The 12,858-nt window shown below is 43.1% G+C and overlaps 2 protein-coding genes across 3 annotated transcripts; both read right to left on the bottom strand.

Moving 5' to 3' along the window:
* Position 1: 1 nt before the first annotated feature.
* Positions 2–6,390, bottom strand: slc8b1 (solute carrier family 8 member B1). The gene is made up of 15 exons (XM_035639041.2): positions 6,006–6,390; positions 4,700–4,852; positions 4,246–4,298; positions 3,756–3,813; positions 3,476–3,581; positions 3,221–3,388; positions 2,974–3,087; positions 2,403–2,474; positions 2,185–2,321; positions 1,935–2,076; positions 1,695–1,816; positions 952–1,105; positions 779–859; positions 630–697; positions 2–506 (listed from the first exon to the last, which is right to left on the bottom strand). The coding sequence occupies exons 1-15, from the start codon at positions 6,144–6,146 to the stop codon at positions 315–317; spliced, it is 1,761 nt and encodes a 586-aa protein (XP_035494934.2). The 5' UTR covers positions 6,147–6,390; the 3' UTR covers positions 2–314.
* A 517-nt stretch (positions 6,391–6,907) lies between these two features.
* LOC118313535 (acyl-CoA dehydrogenase family member 11-like) lies at positions 6,908–12,795 on the bottom strand. Of its 2 annotated transcripts, XM_047328971.1 has the most exons (16): positions 12,704–12,736; positions 11,603–11,762; positions 11,196–11,491; positions 10,835–11,058; positions 10,644–10,743; positions 10,334–10,451; positions 9,934–10,076; positions 9,689–9,841; positions 9,334–9,428; positions 9,127–9,226; positions 8,897–9,037; positions 8,710–8,802; positions 8,519–8,626; positions 8,245–8,416; positions 7,686–7,752; positions 6,908–7,603 (listed from the first exon to the last, which is right to left on the bottom strand). In XM_047328971.1, the coding sequence occupies exons 3-16, from the start codon at positions 11,472–11,474 to the stop codon at positions 7,489–7,491; spliced, it is 1,908 nt and encodes a 635-aa protein (XP_047184927.1). In that variant the 5' UTR covers positions 11,475–11,491; positions 11,603–11,762; positions 12,704–12,736; the 3' UTR covers positions 6,908–7,488. The 2 variants fall into 2 exon arrangements, with proteins under 2 accessions (XP_047184927.1, XP_035494933.2); XM_035639040.2 differs by lacking the exon at positions 11,603–11,762 and having other exon boundaries at positions 12,704–12,795.
* Positions 12,796–12,858: the final 63 nt, after the last annotated feature.

Raw genomic sequence — 12,858 nt, 5'->3', positions numbered from 1 at the left:
GTAAACCAAACCAAAATGATTTAATTTAACATTGTAACATTTACAATTTTGTACATTTAGTTAAATGACAAATAGATTTCTAGAATATGTGTTTCCCCAAAAGCACATTCAGCGCAAACAAGACCCTGAATAAAGGCACAGTGTGAGTAGTTTCAGCTCTCTCTGAGCCTTAAAAACTAGTTTGTCATTAAATCGCCTGCTTCGTCCCACAAGCTCAACACAGCATAGTTCTGGGTCAGAGGCAAGTGTACCATTGATTCTTTTATAACTAGTGCATCGGCATGAGTGCAGGAGAAGTCATCTCCGTGATAGGTCTATACAATGCGAATCACGCCAAACTCTGTGAGTAATGCAACGAGGAGGAAGATGAAATAGAAGAGGAGGAGAAAGATTCCGTAGGTCTGACCCAAGTGGAAACGGCTCATTGGAACAATGACGAAGGACAGGACCAGAGACAAACCCAGAGATCCTGCGAGAATCCATGTCAACAAACCCTCTGATTCGAACTGCGGAGGAGAAAGAGCATCATGTCCATAGATTTCACAACTCATGAAAGAGATTTCTTCATTTCTCTGTGCTTTTGAAAATGATTGTAAACGTCTCATTTGTGTGTTTGAGGAGAAGATTACCTGCACACCCCAAGAGTGTGTTGTGACCATCTGCACCAGACAGCCCAGACCCACTCCAAACAGCATGTCTGAAGAAAATGCAGTTAAGGATGCTTTCATGTCATGAACAGCCGCTATTACACACAAGCTCTCCTAAAAAATAAGGATACTGAAAATGATGCCTCCAAAGCAGGCAGATATGGCCATCCGAGGGTATCCCTGCCGGGCGATGGTGATGTCGGAAAAACAGTCTGAAACCGAGAGAGATGCAAACGGGTCGTAGGTAGCACAAGCACATTTGTTGTATCTTTTGGATGAAAGAATGGTGTTTAACAGATATCACCTCCTATGCTGTTGCCCCAGGCCAACAGAGTCAGCCCCAGCACAGTGTTGCTGAGACTCAGCACCACACCGAGCATATGCAGTAGACTGACCACTTCAGAGGCTGCAGCGCTGATCAACACTGCGCTCACCAGGAAGCCGAGAAGAGCAAAGAGCTGGAGGGAGAAACACAAAGACAGAATCAGAAACGCATGCAAACGTGGAACAGAATATATTTCAACATCAGTATGGAAAAAAAAAACAATGTGGTTCAAAAAAGACCAGAGATTTATGGATGACTTATGATGAATATATACCATGTACATAAGTGGAGTGTTTTATAGGTGTGTCATTCAGACTTCAATGTCTCAACAACGATTGTATAGATTACATGACATTCATAATCCCCAGAGGGAGAATTCTACCGGTGATCATCTGACATTTCACGTGGCGCCACCGTCATTTCAAATTTTCAAAATGTTCAATGCTTCGGTTTGTGTCCAAACCCCCGCAAAAACCAATGATGTTCCCATCATGTTAACGTGCTGAACGTCACTGGAACCCTCGGCCTCAGTGGAGCATCAAATAGCCAATCGCTTGGCTGTAGACTGAATCTTTTTAAATGACAATTTAATTAATTCACTGATTACAATGTCTAAGATGTTGATGAGGAGGCGCTCGCTGACCTGCGCACACTCCATCCCCCCATAAAGGGTTTATGTCCTGGACAAAATCGGTTCCTTTTTATTCTCCACAAGTACTTACAGTGTGATATTTGGGAGGGCGGTCATTGGTGGTGGTGCAGAACACAATGGCCGACAGAAAAAGTCCCAACAGAAGGGTTAACAGCCAGACGGGAAACTGCCCTTGGATCATGTAAACTCCATCTAGACATTTGTTGAGAAAAACAAGAAGAAGATTGCAAAGTAATAATGCAACAATATATCGGATTTTGGCTGCTACAGTATGTCAACTTGCTTTCATCTGGAAAGTTGATGCACTAACATGTTCCTGACTGGAGGGTGAGCACACACGCCAGTGGGGCAGTGATCAGATGGAGGCAGTTCAGTGGGCGTCTCCAGTTCTTGTCCTCTTTATCAGGGTCAACTACAGGGATGCAGAGCAGCAGCAGGACCTCCAAAGGTGTCTGATGAGTGCAGCACACAAGTTCAAGATAATTTACATGACAAAAATAGTCTTAAATAGCTTTGACATCCAGCCAGATCCATCCACAAACTGAGCTCTTTTCTCCCACCTTCAGAACTTTGAGCACTCTCCAGCACCCCGATTTACTCCTCCATTTCCTGTTGTCCACTGGGTTCAGGGAGCTCAGCAGGATCTGACTTGTGGACTCAGAGTATGGCAGAAGTGGTCTGTACTCTGTCTCTGACTCTGAAGCACACGTGCATGTTATGGTCCTAGTGTTACATTAACGTATATTCTGTTTTACAGAACACTGCGGCACATTCGTACCATACTCCTGCTGGATCCTCGCATGAGTCAAGATGGGAATGTCATCATCAGACGAGTCGGACGAGTTAAACTCTGTGGCAAAGAAAAAATAAATAACCATCAGCCAACTGTGGTTCAGTCAGGACCACTATAGTCAAAACCAATTCATTTCAATAATCGTAATAAGTTTTATTTGGCGGTATGGCTCTGGTCTAGGACCTTCACTTCACTTCTACGAGCCTTCACTGAATGTGAGGCAGGGAGAGCAGCAGCCAAAGACCCTCAGCACAGAACAGAGCAGGTACAGCAATGACAACGCACGGCATTGCTTGCAGTGAAAGCAGGAAGCGTAGGCAGGCTAAAGCAGTTTCAATAATGCACACAATTTGAGCTTTGCCAATTGAATGTGTAGATGAGGATCAGCTGAGCCTTCAGCTGATGTGGTCTGGCATAGAGATCTCTGTCAGCTGATGTACTGGATCGTGGCTGAGCTTGACTTTGTGGCCTGCCTGAACAAGCGCTTAGTTTTAACAAAACCAAGTAGTTCTTAGATTCACTTTTGCCGTTTTGTCAATGTATATGTGTATCTAACCTGTAATAGGTGCATCATTTTGGACACTGGCGTTCATTAAATGTTTTTGCCGGCTGTAGATGTACGCACTGATGATAACAATCAAGACATACACCACATAGAGGCCCAGGTAACCTAGAAAAAAAGAAATGAAACAAAGTGAAGTTCAAAATGCCAAAGTATGTGTAGAAATACTGCTCTTGGAACTATATGCAGTCTGCTGTAATTGTGGACTTGTTTTTGACAATATATATATATATATATATACCTAGTGTTTCTCCCAGTGTCGTGGTTCCTCTGTAAAGCATGAGGAAAGTCCAAAACACTGCAGCCATGTAGAAGATGACATCACGCAGAAATGGACGGGTGGCAACGGCGAAGGGCTTGACCAGCGCCACGCTGCCTGCAACTACTGTGGTGACAAATATACCAGCTCCTGTGGAGGAATACGGAGAGAGATCGGAGGAAGTCCAACCAGGCTGTCACATTAAAAAGTTTGATTTGTTTTTGTGTGTGTGCCTACCAAATAAGGCTCCGACAGCGAGTCCAGCGGTGTGTGGGTGGGAGAAAGCTGAAATGGCACTGAAGATGTCGGGAGCTCCATTACCAAGAGCCAGAAATGTAACGCCCTCAGCACAAGTTAAAGAAAAACCTTCCTCACACAAAAAACAACAACAACATATGCACGGAGAGAAGTGAAATAAAATCAATCTGAGAGAGGAAATATGTTAATCAGGAGGATGAATAGAGATTGTTATGATTTTGGGACATCTTTTCAAACAGCCACAGCCAGCCAAGGATACAGCCACATTGTGAGTGAGGTGCAGACTCGTGGAGATGGCCGACAGGTTGGGACAGAAACTGGGGAGAGACAATAAGTGAGTTCACTCCTGAGAAAGGCAAAGGGTAATAGAGAACATCTGAGAACTTTTTCATTAAATATTCCTCAATAATTTAGGACATATCAAATTAGACATAAAACTGCTTAATTTATTATTATCGGATTGAAATGCACTGTGTTCAGCGTGTGACGGTTGCGCGACGATTGAGACAGAAATGCAGAACAAACTGTTTCGCTTCAGGAAATCTCACAATCTTACAACTCAAGTGAAACAATTGCATTTCAAAAAAAAATATCTACAGTCATGTGACCATTAAGCTAATCTCACACTGAGAGCATAAATGTGTGTGAGAGTTTGCCTGTACATGAGGCGCTTCATTGCAAACTGATAAACTTTCCTGACGCATAAAAGTGAAATACACAACGACACTTGCAACGTAACAAATACTTACAATTTAGATGCTGATAGTCCAAGAATGACAAATAGAAAGAACAGCCATATAACCTGTGGAGAAGCGGAATAAAGTAAGACAGTCAAACACACTTGTGTCTGACTGTCACACTAAGACAAATGTTCCATGAAAAAGAGAATAGGTTGCCTAAGTTGAGCCTGATAATCGTGGCAGATAATTCATTTTTTTACAGAGACGAAAAAAAGAGCAGGTTTAATGGGGAATTCAGGAAGTTCATACATCCTCATGAAAATCCATTATTTAGCAAAGAGGGAAATGAATGAGATCAGCTGGTGCTGAGATGCACAGTTTGGCACACACACACACACACACACACACACACACACACACACACACACACACACACACACACACACACACACACACACACACACACACACACACACACACACACACACACACACACACACACACACACACACACAGGCCTTACACAGAGAGTGATGGTGAGAGGTGTGAGGTTGGGAGGCAGCAGACAGAAGGCCAGACTGAGGTAGTTGATGAAGCCATCTTCCATGGTACAGTCTGATGTGTTCTTTACAAAAGCACAGCGGTCCGCAGCACTGAGGGTCATCACAAGGTCACACTGTACAAACACACACACACAAACATTTTATGAACAAAATTTTAGCCTTAAATGATTTAATTATTCAATTAAAACTTCATAGATTCAAAGATTCATAGATTCAAAGACATCACTATAAGCTGCTCCACAATAACCGATCAGTGCGCATCTATTGACACCCTGCTCTCACTCTGTGTACAACTCACAATACAGACAGGAAGTGGCCGATTTCACGTTCAGTATTTTTTCTTTTTCTTTCCAAGTAACCAACCAATACTCTGATGCGGAAATGGGTTTGCTCTGATCTGACCACACATTAAGGTATTGATTGAGGGACATGCAGCATATAAGAATAATATCTATAAAGAGTGGGCGCTAATAATAAAATCTTCTCTGCCATGGTATATTTTTTATATTTATACTATATTTCCTGAAAAATTTGTTAGGCTGTTTATGGCTAAACAACCAAACAGGATTTTTCTGTTTAAAGCTTTTCTGGCAAACTAAATAACAAAAATGAAAAGGAACTTCATTGCATTGTTGCAACAAATAAAGTAAAATAAAATAATAATAATTATATATAACTGCTCATTGATTTGCAATTTTGCCTACAATAGCTAAACATACCTAGACATAGTTAAGAAATTGACAATGACAAATTATATTAATTACATTGTCCCACAGTTACACTCAGAGGCTACTTTCATTGGGTACACATATAATATTTAATAGAAACCAATACAGTTGTCTCCAACTGTGTGAATTCAAAATGTGATGAGCTGGACTGTATTATACTGAGAGCTCTTTCTAAAGTTTGACACACTATGTGTCTCTCAATTCAATTGTTGCCAAAGCATCAAAATACAATTTGTCCGAACATTCGGACAGAACACAACAAACAGTAACAGGAAGATTGAGATATATATATATATATATATTGTGTGTGTGTGTGTGTGTGTGTGTGTGTGTGTGTGTGTGTGTGTGTGTGTGTGTGTGTGTGTGTGTGTGTGTGTGTGTCATTCACTGATACTCTCTCTGCTCATGTGACAGCTGGAGGAACCTGCTGACGACCTGACATCCTCAAGACAACCGACAAGCAGCTCCTGTCCTCACACATGCGACAGCGACAGCGGTGATTGGTCCATTTCATTAAGAATCAAGTCAAATCACCGACCTCGTCGTATTTGCCGTTTTGAGACATCTCGGCCGACGCGTAGTTTGCGGGCTGCCCGGCTGATAGCCCGACCCCGCCGGCTGCTGTGGGCAGCAGCAGCGGCAGCAGCAGCAGGAGTGACGGGGAAGCAGGAGGAGACATGATTCACTTTAACCCGGAGCTGCGTCCATTGCGGCGGCGCGTTGACAGGGCGGTGGTTTGGCTGTTCACGTCCGGTCTCTCAAGCTTAAAAAAAACAACCCAAAACAAGTGACGAAAGAAACACGTCAAAGTCCCCGTCGAGGCCGCCGCTCCGCGGACGATTGGCTGCTTCGAGTCTCTTATCTACGGGCTCTGTACATGACTGCGAGCTCACCGTCGACGTCCTTGCACATTGCGTACTGACGCCACGCCCACTGTTTTCCCAACCAGGCGTGTGCCGCATTCAGGGACTCCTCGTAAACTCGGACACTGAACGGATACTGATATTGTATGTTAATGTCCACGTTCATTCATTCTTATCACTTAGTTACATTGTTATTAAAATTGACCATGATTTAATTCGACACACACAGACGTTTGAGTCACAATAAAACCCAATCAGTGAAAATACAAGAGAAATAGTCGCAGCAGAATATATTGAGGTGGTACAATATATAAATATATATGTATAGATGTATATATATATATGTATGTGTTTGTGTGTATATATATATAGAGCATCATTTTGGAGGTTGACCGTGTCACTTTTACACTACGTGAAGGCACAGTGTAAGTGTAGCTCTGCCCCTCCTGCAAGTGAGTAAACAGGTCTCCTCTTGCCTCTGACCTGTGCTCTAGTAGTTCATTTGTGGTCTGTTGATCTTTCCTTAAGCTCTCTAATATATATATATTTTTTTTTATTACAAACAGCAACAGTTCCATATCTCAAGTCAGGTTTATTCATAAAGCACATTCAAAACAACCTGAGTTAAGTTTTGGGCGCTGCAGCAAACGCCAATACAGTCATGTAAATACAGGTGAGATCTGTGTCTCTGTGTTACAAACGTGATAGGGACAACTGGCTAATGCCAAAACAGAAAGCATTGCAGTAATCCAGCTGTGAGGAGATTTTGGGCATTTGAGTCTATCTTTAGATCATTGTAAGAGAGGAAGGGTTTGAGTTAAGCAATGTCTCTTAGCTGGAAATATAAACAACACAACAGTGGATCAAAGATGAAACCAAGGGACCAAAACATTATTGTTGCTGTATTTGCAGACAGAAATGCAAAAACATTATATACATAAGTAAATATCACAAATACCAAAGAATATAAATGTTTAACATTAACACACTTTTCTGTAGCAGGAATTAATTATTTCTTAGGAAATTTTTATTTCTCATAAAAGAATAGTCTCAGTCAAGAAACACTGTCGGATACAGTGATGAAATTCTGCAACAGAATTAAAGTGAGGCACAGAAATGGCAGGTGAATGAAAAGATTTCTTTGTTTCCTTTGAGCGTTCAGCCTTGTGTGGGCCGGTCGCACACCAGCGCAGAATCAAGTGGAGGAGCGCTGGGATCATAGCAGCCTCTTGCCTGTTTACTTACCACGGGACATAAATCCTGTTCACACCATCTGATAAGGGAAAACAAAAACAGGGGATAAATAAACGCAAAATTTGAGGGTTCTTTTGTGTTTTTTAAACTTTATTTTAAACCTGAGAGCTGCATAGGCGTCAGATTGAGAGGCTCCTTTCCAACAAGCATGGTCGATGAGAAGGGCACCTGTTCACAAACGGACAGTTGACACACAGACTTACTGTAGATTAATGTAGTAAAAGGTAATGTTGCAAAGGGTTGACACTAACAACTGACTCCTTGATCATTTTCTTGGTTGATCGGCTTATGGTCCATAATAATAATAATAATAATAATAATAAGGTCTGTTTTCAATTTGTTTGTTTTATTAGACTTTCAGTCCAAAACAAGAAGAAATTACATTTTCTTTGATATGTGACAAATTAAAGCATCTTCACATTTGAGAAGACTGAAACCCGAGAGTTTGGAATTTTGCTTATTTAATTTTTTCGATAGATTAAGTGATTACTCATCTAACTGTTGCATGTCTATATTCATCATTTATTTCACCCATTCTCTAACATATGTAATCAGTTTTCTTTCTTGTCCTTGTCCCTTATTGTATTTATACTTCTATTCAGAGTCAAATTCCTTGTACAGTATGTACAGTATTTATCCATGTGTTCGTTTGGTGCCTACCAGTGTAGATGCAAGCCAGGCTGTAGGCCAGGTCTCTGGCTGCCAGTTCCAGATAGCTTGCTTCTCTCTTAGCTGCGACTTGAACAAACGTCTCCAGTTCAGAGAGCGCACGGTCCACTGCAGTCACCGCGGGGCCCAGAGAGGAAACGCTTGATGCACCTGCGAGCAGCGACTACGAGAAGAGGAAAACAAGTGCACTTCACGTTCCTGTTCAGCTCTGTCGCAAAGACTCGTTGCTAAACTTGTCTGAGAGGATCATTCCCTGACTTCTTACCTTAGCATGGGTGAAGAAGGCGTGGAGAACCATTCCTGAGCTACGGGCCACACAGCGCAGCACATCCAGAGACAGGACATTTGTTGTACCTTCCCAAATACTCAAAACCTGAGCGAGAGAGAGACGTGTAAGCTTGAAAGTTACAGGAAGTGTTGATTGAATACTATCGATTGTTTGGTGACTGACTTTACCTGTGCATCACGAAGCAGTCCTGGCAACCCAGTGTCCTCAATGTAGCCCTGCCCGCCGAAGCTTTCCAAACCCTCAGACACCACAGCCACCGCCTGAGACAAAACAAAACATGGACATTACAGGTTTCTTTAAGGAATATCAACTGTCAGTTTATCAGCGCAGAGAGTGTTTGTACAAGCCGCGCACCTGCTTCCCAGTATACAGTTTGACCACAGGAGTGAGCAGACGTAGGAGGTATCTGTCAAACTGGGTTGCCATGCCACTTTCCTCTCGGCCCAAGAGACGACACACGTCCATCACCAGGAGGAACGCCCCACGAGTCTGCACCTGTCCGTGTCAGAAGCAAGTGGGATTGAGGGATGATGGGAAACACTGCATAGTGTGTGTAGTTTTTTTCTCCCCCTCTGCCACCTTACCTCCATCCTAGCGAGAGTCTGCATGTGCAGCGGGTGGTCTTTGAGAAGCTTTCCAAAGGCAGTGCGGCGAGAAGCGTAGTCACGAGCTAACTGGACGACCCTGTGAACACGCATAAGCACACACACACGCGACGCAAAATTTGTGTTAATCTGTGATTTTGGAAATTTAGCGCAGGATGCAATGCAATAGTATGAGTAGTATCCTGCCTTCTCATCGCAGCTGCAGCAGAGATGCTGTTGTGGATCCTGGTTATGGTGAGCATGTTGGCTATGGAGGCCACACCTCTGCCTTCATCTGAAAGCTGTAAGTGTAGAGAAGAAACAAAGATGTCAAAGATTTTGACCTAAAAACAAGTAGGCTGCCTGTTATTTCAACAGAAAATGCATTTCAACAGGCGTCTGGTTTCCATAAAAATTTGAACAGTCATGCGTTATGAAGCATGAGAGAAGACAAACTAGTCACTTTGGGGGAAATTCACTGTTAAAGCTCTTTTGACCAATATTTTATGTTGTATATATAATATTTTATACTATAACATTTATTTTATTATGTGTCACTGACCCTGTGTGCGGGCAGGCCGTCCAGCAGTAACTCAGCGGTCGGCATTTGTCGCGTGCCCAGCTTGTCCTTCAGTCTCTGAACCTCAATACCCCTCAGCCGGCCGCCCTCGTCTCGGCTCACCTCAGCGTAGAACAGAGACAGACCCCTGCTGCCCTGTGCACAGTGCAACGGAATCACTTTGTAAGTGATTAAAGGACCGACTGACAGCAATGGAGTGCGGGAAGTAAGTAAGAAGTAAGTTGTACTGGTGTGGTGGCGCCCGTTCTGTCCTGCACTCTGGCCAGCGTGAGAGTCATGTCTGCGTCTGTAGCAGAGGTGAACCACTTGAAACCGTGAAGTTTGTACGAGCCATCTGATTGGGGAACAGCCACCGTCTCTGTTCCGCTGGCTGAGGACATACACGGTGAGATTAATTAAGTTTGTTACGCAGAGGACGTCAGTTGAGTAGCCGGTTCTTCTTTGTGGCCCGGGACACGTTCACGTACGCACAGCTGAAAGAATGTGGTCATATGTGGCCCAGACCACCTGCGAATGTGGTCTACTAGTAATAGTGATCAAGTTTCAATGTGTCCTGGGTGCATTACTACTTGTCAAGACACATGGTGATGTCAGGTATGAGCAGAGTCTGTGATAGTAACTACTGACCTACATCAGATCCTCCCTGTCTCTCTGTCATCCACTGTCCAGATGTCCAGAACCATTCAGGCCGACGAGTGGTCAAACGACTGTAGGCTTCATCTACTGGCCATGAAACACCTATGGACTACACATACACAGCCAGTCAATCACCACATTTACAAGCTCAAAGAAAAAGGTTATTAGGAGAAATCAGGTATAAATCAAGGACATGTTTACATATATGCATATGTGCTCTTGTATTTTACTTTTCAGAAACACCAACAACCGTCTGGGTACCACTGTATGTTAGTCAGATGATTTGTTTCTCCTGACACACCTGCAGTACTTTAGCAGCTCCGTCTGTCATGGCCAGAGGACAGGTGAAGAGACCAGAGGAGGGAGAGAAGATGTACAGCTTGCTCATTTGGTACACACGACTGGAACGCAAACAAATTTTCTCTCAGTTTCTCATTTGTAATCACTGGAAACTGAAAAAAATATGTTTTATGAAGTGAAACGTCTTCTAACCTCCACTCCCCAAATGGCCTCTCATAGCCAATGGCAACCAGTCCTTCCTGTGCCGACAGGTCTTTCATGCGTTTCCAAGCTGGGGAGGTCACGATGTGGTCCACCCTGTTACCCCAGGGGTCAAAGTGTATCAACTGTGGTGGGGTGAGCTCACACTCTCTGCCCCACCTGTCCACCTCATTCGCCACGCGCTCTCCAAATGCACACAAGTCTGAGCGAGCTGCCTGTGAAGTAAATACAAACACATTCACTTAGATTATTTGTGTGACAAGATAGATACTGTCCAGCTGTTTACCCAATATGGAAATAATAGTCAGGTGTACTCTGGAGCAAAAAACCCTGAAGGGACGGCGATGCTCACCTCCTGGGGCAGGTGTCTCCTCAGGTATCCCCTGAGCAAGGCATCCTCTAGAAATGGGTTCTTCAGCACAGGCCTTTCCTGAAAGAAAGATCCGATCCTGGCTCCGGAAAATGGCGGGTAGTTTGCCGCCTCCCAGAGATGCTCTTCATCAGATCTCCTCGTGCCCGCCTCAGTTTCACTTGCAGTTCGGATGTGGACCAGCAGTTTGGGAATGCCGCACCACAGCCGGTGGAAGCCTCCAGCCACACGACGGTTCAGGAGGGCAGCGTGCACGGACATGGCTCAAGACCTGCAGCCTGAGGCCATACAACCAGCACAGGAGGCAGTTGGGAAAAGGTTACGTTTTATTTATTCATTCATTTACAGGTTTATAAGGAAAGCAAAATAAATATTCAGCACAGTCTCACATTTCAAGCCATGTTGTTTTCCCGTTGCTCACATTTGTGGATTGTAGTACCGCTTCCTCTTTTCTCTGCATTCGTTTTTTTTAAAGCACACAGTGTGCTCTGTTCTGCAGAAGCCGTTAATGTTAAGTCTGGGTGGGACTGCTTCACTATATTTTATTTTCTGCCAAAAAAGTCAGAAAGGTTGCGACATTTAAGGGAAGTCAGATGCAAATGAGCTTCATATTTACATTTCCAAAGGTAATCACAGCCCTAGAATTCAGTCAGTATTCATAAAACACATTGACACAGTGTTAACCTTGTGTCAACAACTCTATATGATTATTATTATTACTATTTAATGGACCTTTGTAAAGGGTAAAGCACACTCGTTTGACTCAAATAGTTTATTATTATCTGGTCTGAGCTGCAACACTCCCGAGTGCAGTGACCCACTCAGCTGTTATTACACCATGCTTTTTAATATTTTTGACATTATTTACAGTATATTATTATGGAGAGATGAAATCAATATGCAGATCAGATTTAATGTTCATGATGCCAAAATATCTTTTTTTTATGCAGCGGTGTATGTACATGTGTATCTCTTTTACATGTACAAATCAACAACAATCAAAAACCTTATCAATATCCTATTTAAATATGGGGATCAACAGTTCATATCACATTATCTTCCGTCCACAACCTAAACCACACAGGACAAACTGGGGATTAGTATGTGAAACCATATTCTGTTGAGTTACTTATAAGTTAACTACGATGACCAGAAGACTGAGGGTGAAGTTGTCCCACAGACAGACCGAGTGAAAACAACTGGGTCAAAGGTCATTCGACTCCTCTGTGCCTTTGTGCAGACTTCGGTTTCCCATTTGGATCATTAATCGAATTTAATGCAGTTTTAGATGAAACAGAAACAGAAACAGTTCACTACACAACAACCACAACAGCTCAGGTAACCACGAAGCTCTTCTTCGTCCGTTTCACTGGAAATTTGATTTTTTTCAAATTCACAAGGACATCCCTTTTTCTTTTTTTTAAAGACTGAATCAGCTGCAAGTAAAACACGAGGCTTCGTAGATGTAGGACAATTACAAACGATCTTACCTGTCGGTAAACAGTCGACAGTCGGTGCTCACGTTCTCAGCGGCTAACTCCGACTTTCAAAATAAAAGTCGCGTTCCTCGTTACACGGTCACTTTGCCCCTGGTTCCATAAAAACACGCAGGTTTGAATTTTGAATTATGGCCAAAACAATTAAG

This window comes from Scophthalmus maximus, chromosome 19, assembly GCF_022379125.1.
Source record: "Scophthalmus maximus strain ysfricsl-2021 chromosome 19, ASM2237912v1, whole genome shotgun sequence".
In the NCBI taxonomy this organism is placed as follows: domain Eukaryota; kingdom Metazoa; phylum Chordata; class Actinopteri; order Pleuronectiformes; family Scophthalmidae; genus Scophthalmus; species Scophthalmus maximus.
The sequence above is the reverse complement of the archived record's forward strand: the minus strand, read 5'-3'. Positions and strand labels throughout refer to the sequence as shown.

What these genes read in the sequence shown, in the direction of transcription:
- slc8b1 (XM_035639041.2), bottom strand. Translation starts at nt 6,146, where the DNA reads ATGTCTCCTCCTGCTTCCCCGTCACTCCTGCTGCTGCTGCCGCTGCTG. An exon ending in AAAACGGCAAATACGACGAG is followed by an intron (nt 4,853 to 6,005) that starts GTCGGTGATTTG and finishes GTGTTTGTACAG; the next exon opens with TGTGACCTTGTGATGACCCT. An exon ending in CACACTCTTGGGGTGTGCAG is followed by an intron (nt 507 to 629) that starts GTAATCTTCTCC and finishes TCTCCTCCGCAG; the next exon opens with TTCGAATCAGAGGGTTTGTT.
- LOC118313535 (XM_035639040.2), bottom strand. Translation starts at nt 11,474, where the DNA reads ATGTCCGTGCACGCTGCCCTCCTGAACCGTCGTGTGGCTGGAGGCTTC. An exon ending in AGGCCATTTGGGGAGTGGAG is followed by an intron (nt 10,744 to 10,834) that starts GTTAGAAGACGT and finishes TTTGCGTTCCAG; the next exon opens with TCGTGTGTACCAAATGAGCA. An exon ending in CCTTCTTCACCCATGCTAAG is followed by an intron (nt 8,417 to 8,518) that starts GTAAGAAGTCAG and finishes CTCTTCTCGTAG; the next exon opens with TCGCTGCTCGCAGGTGCATC.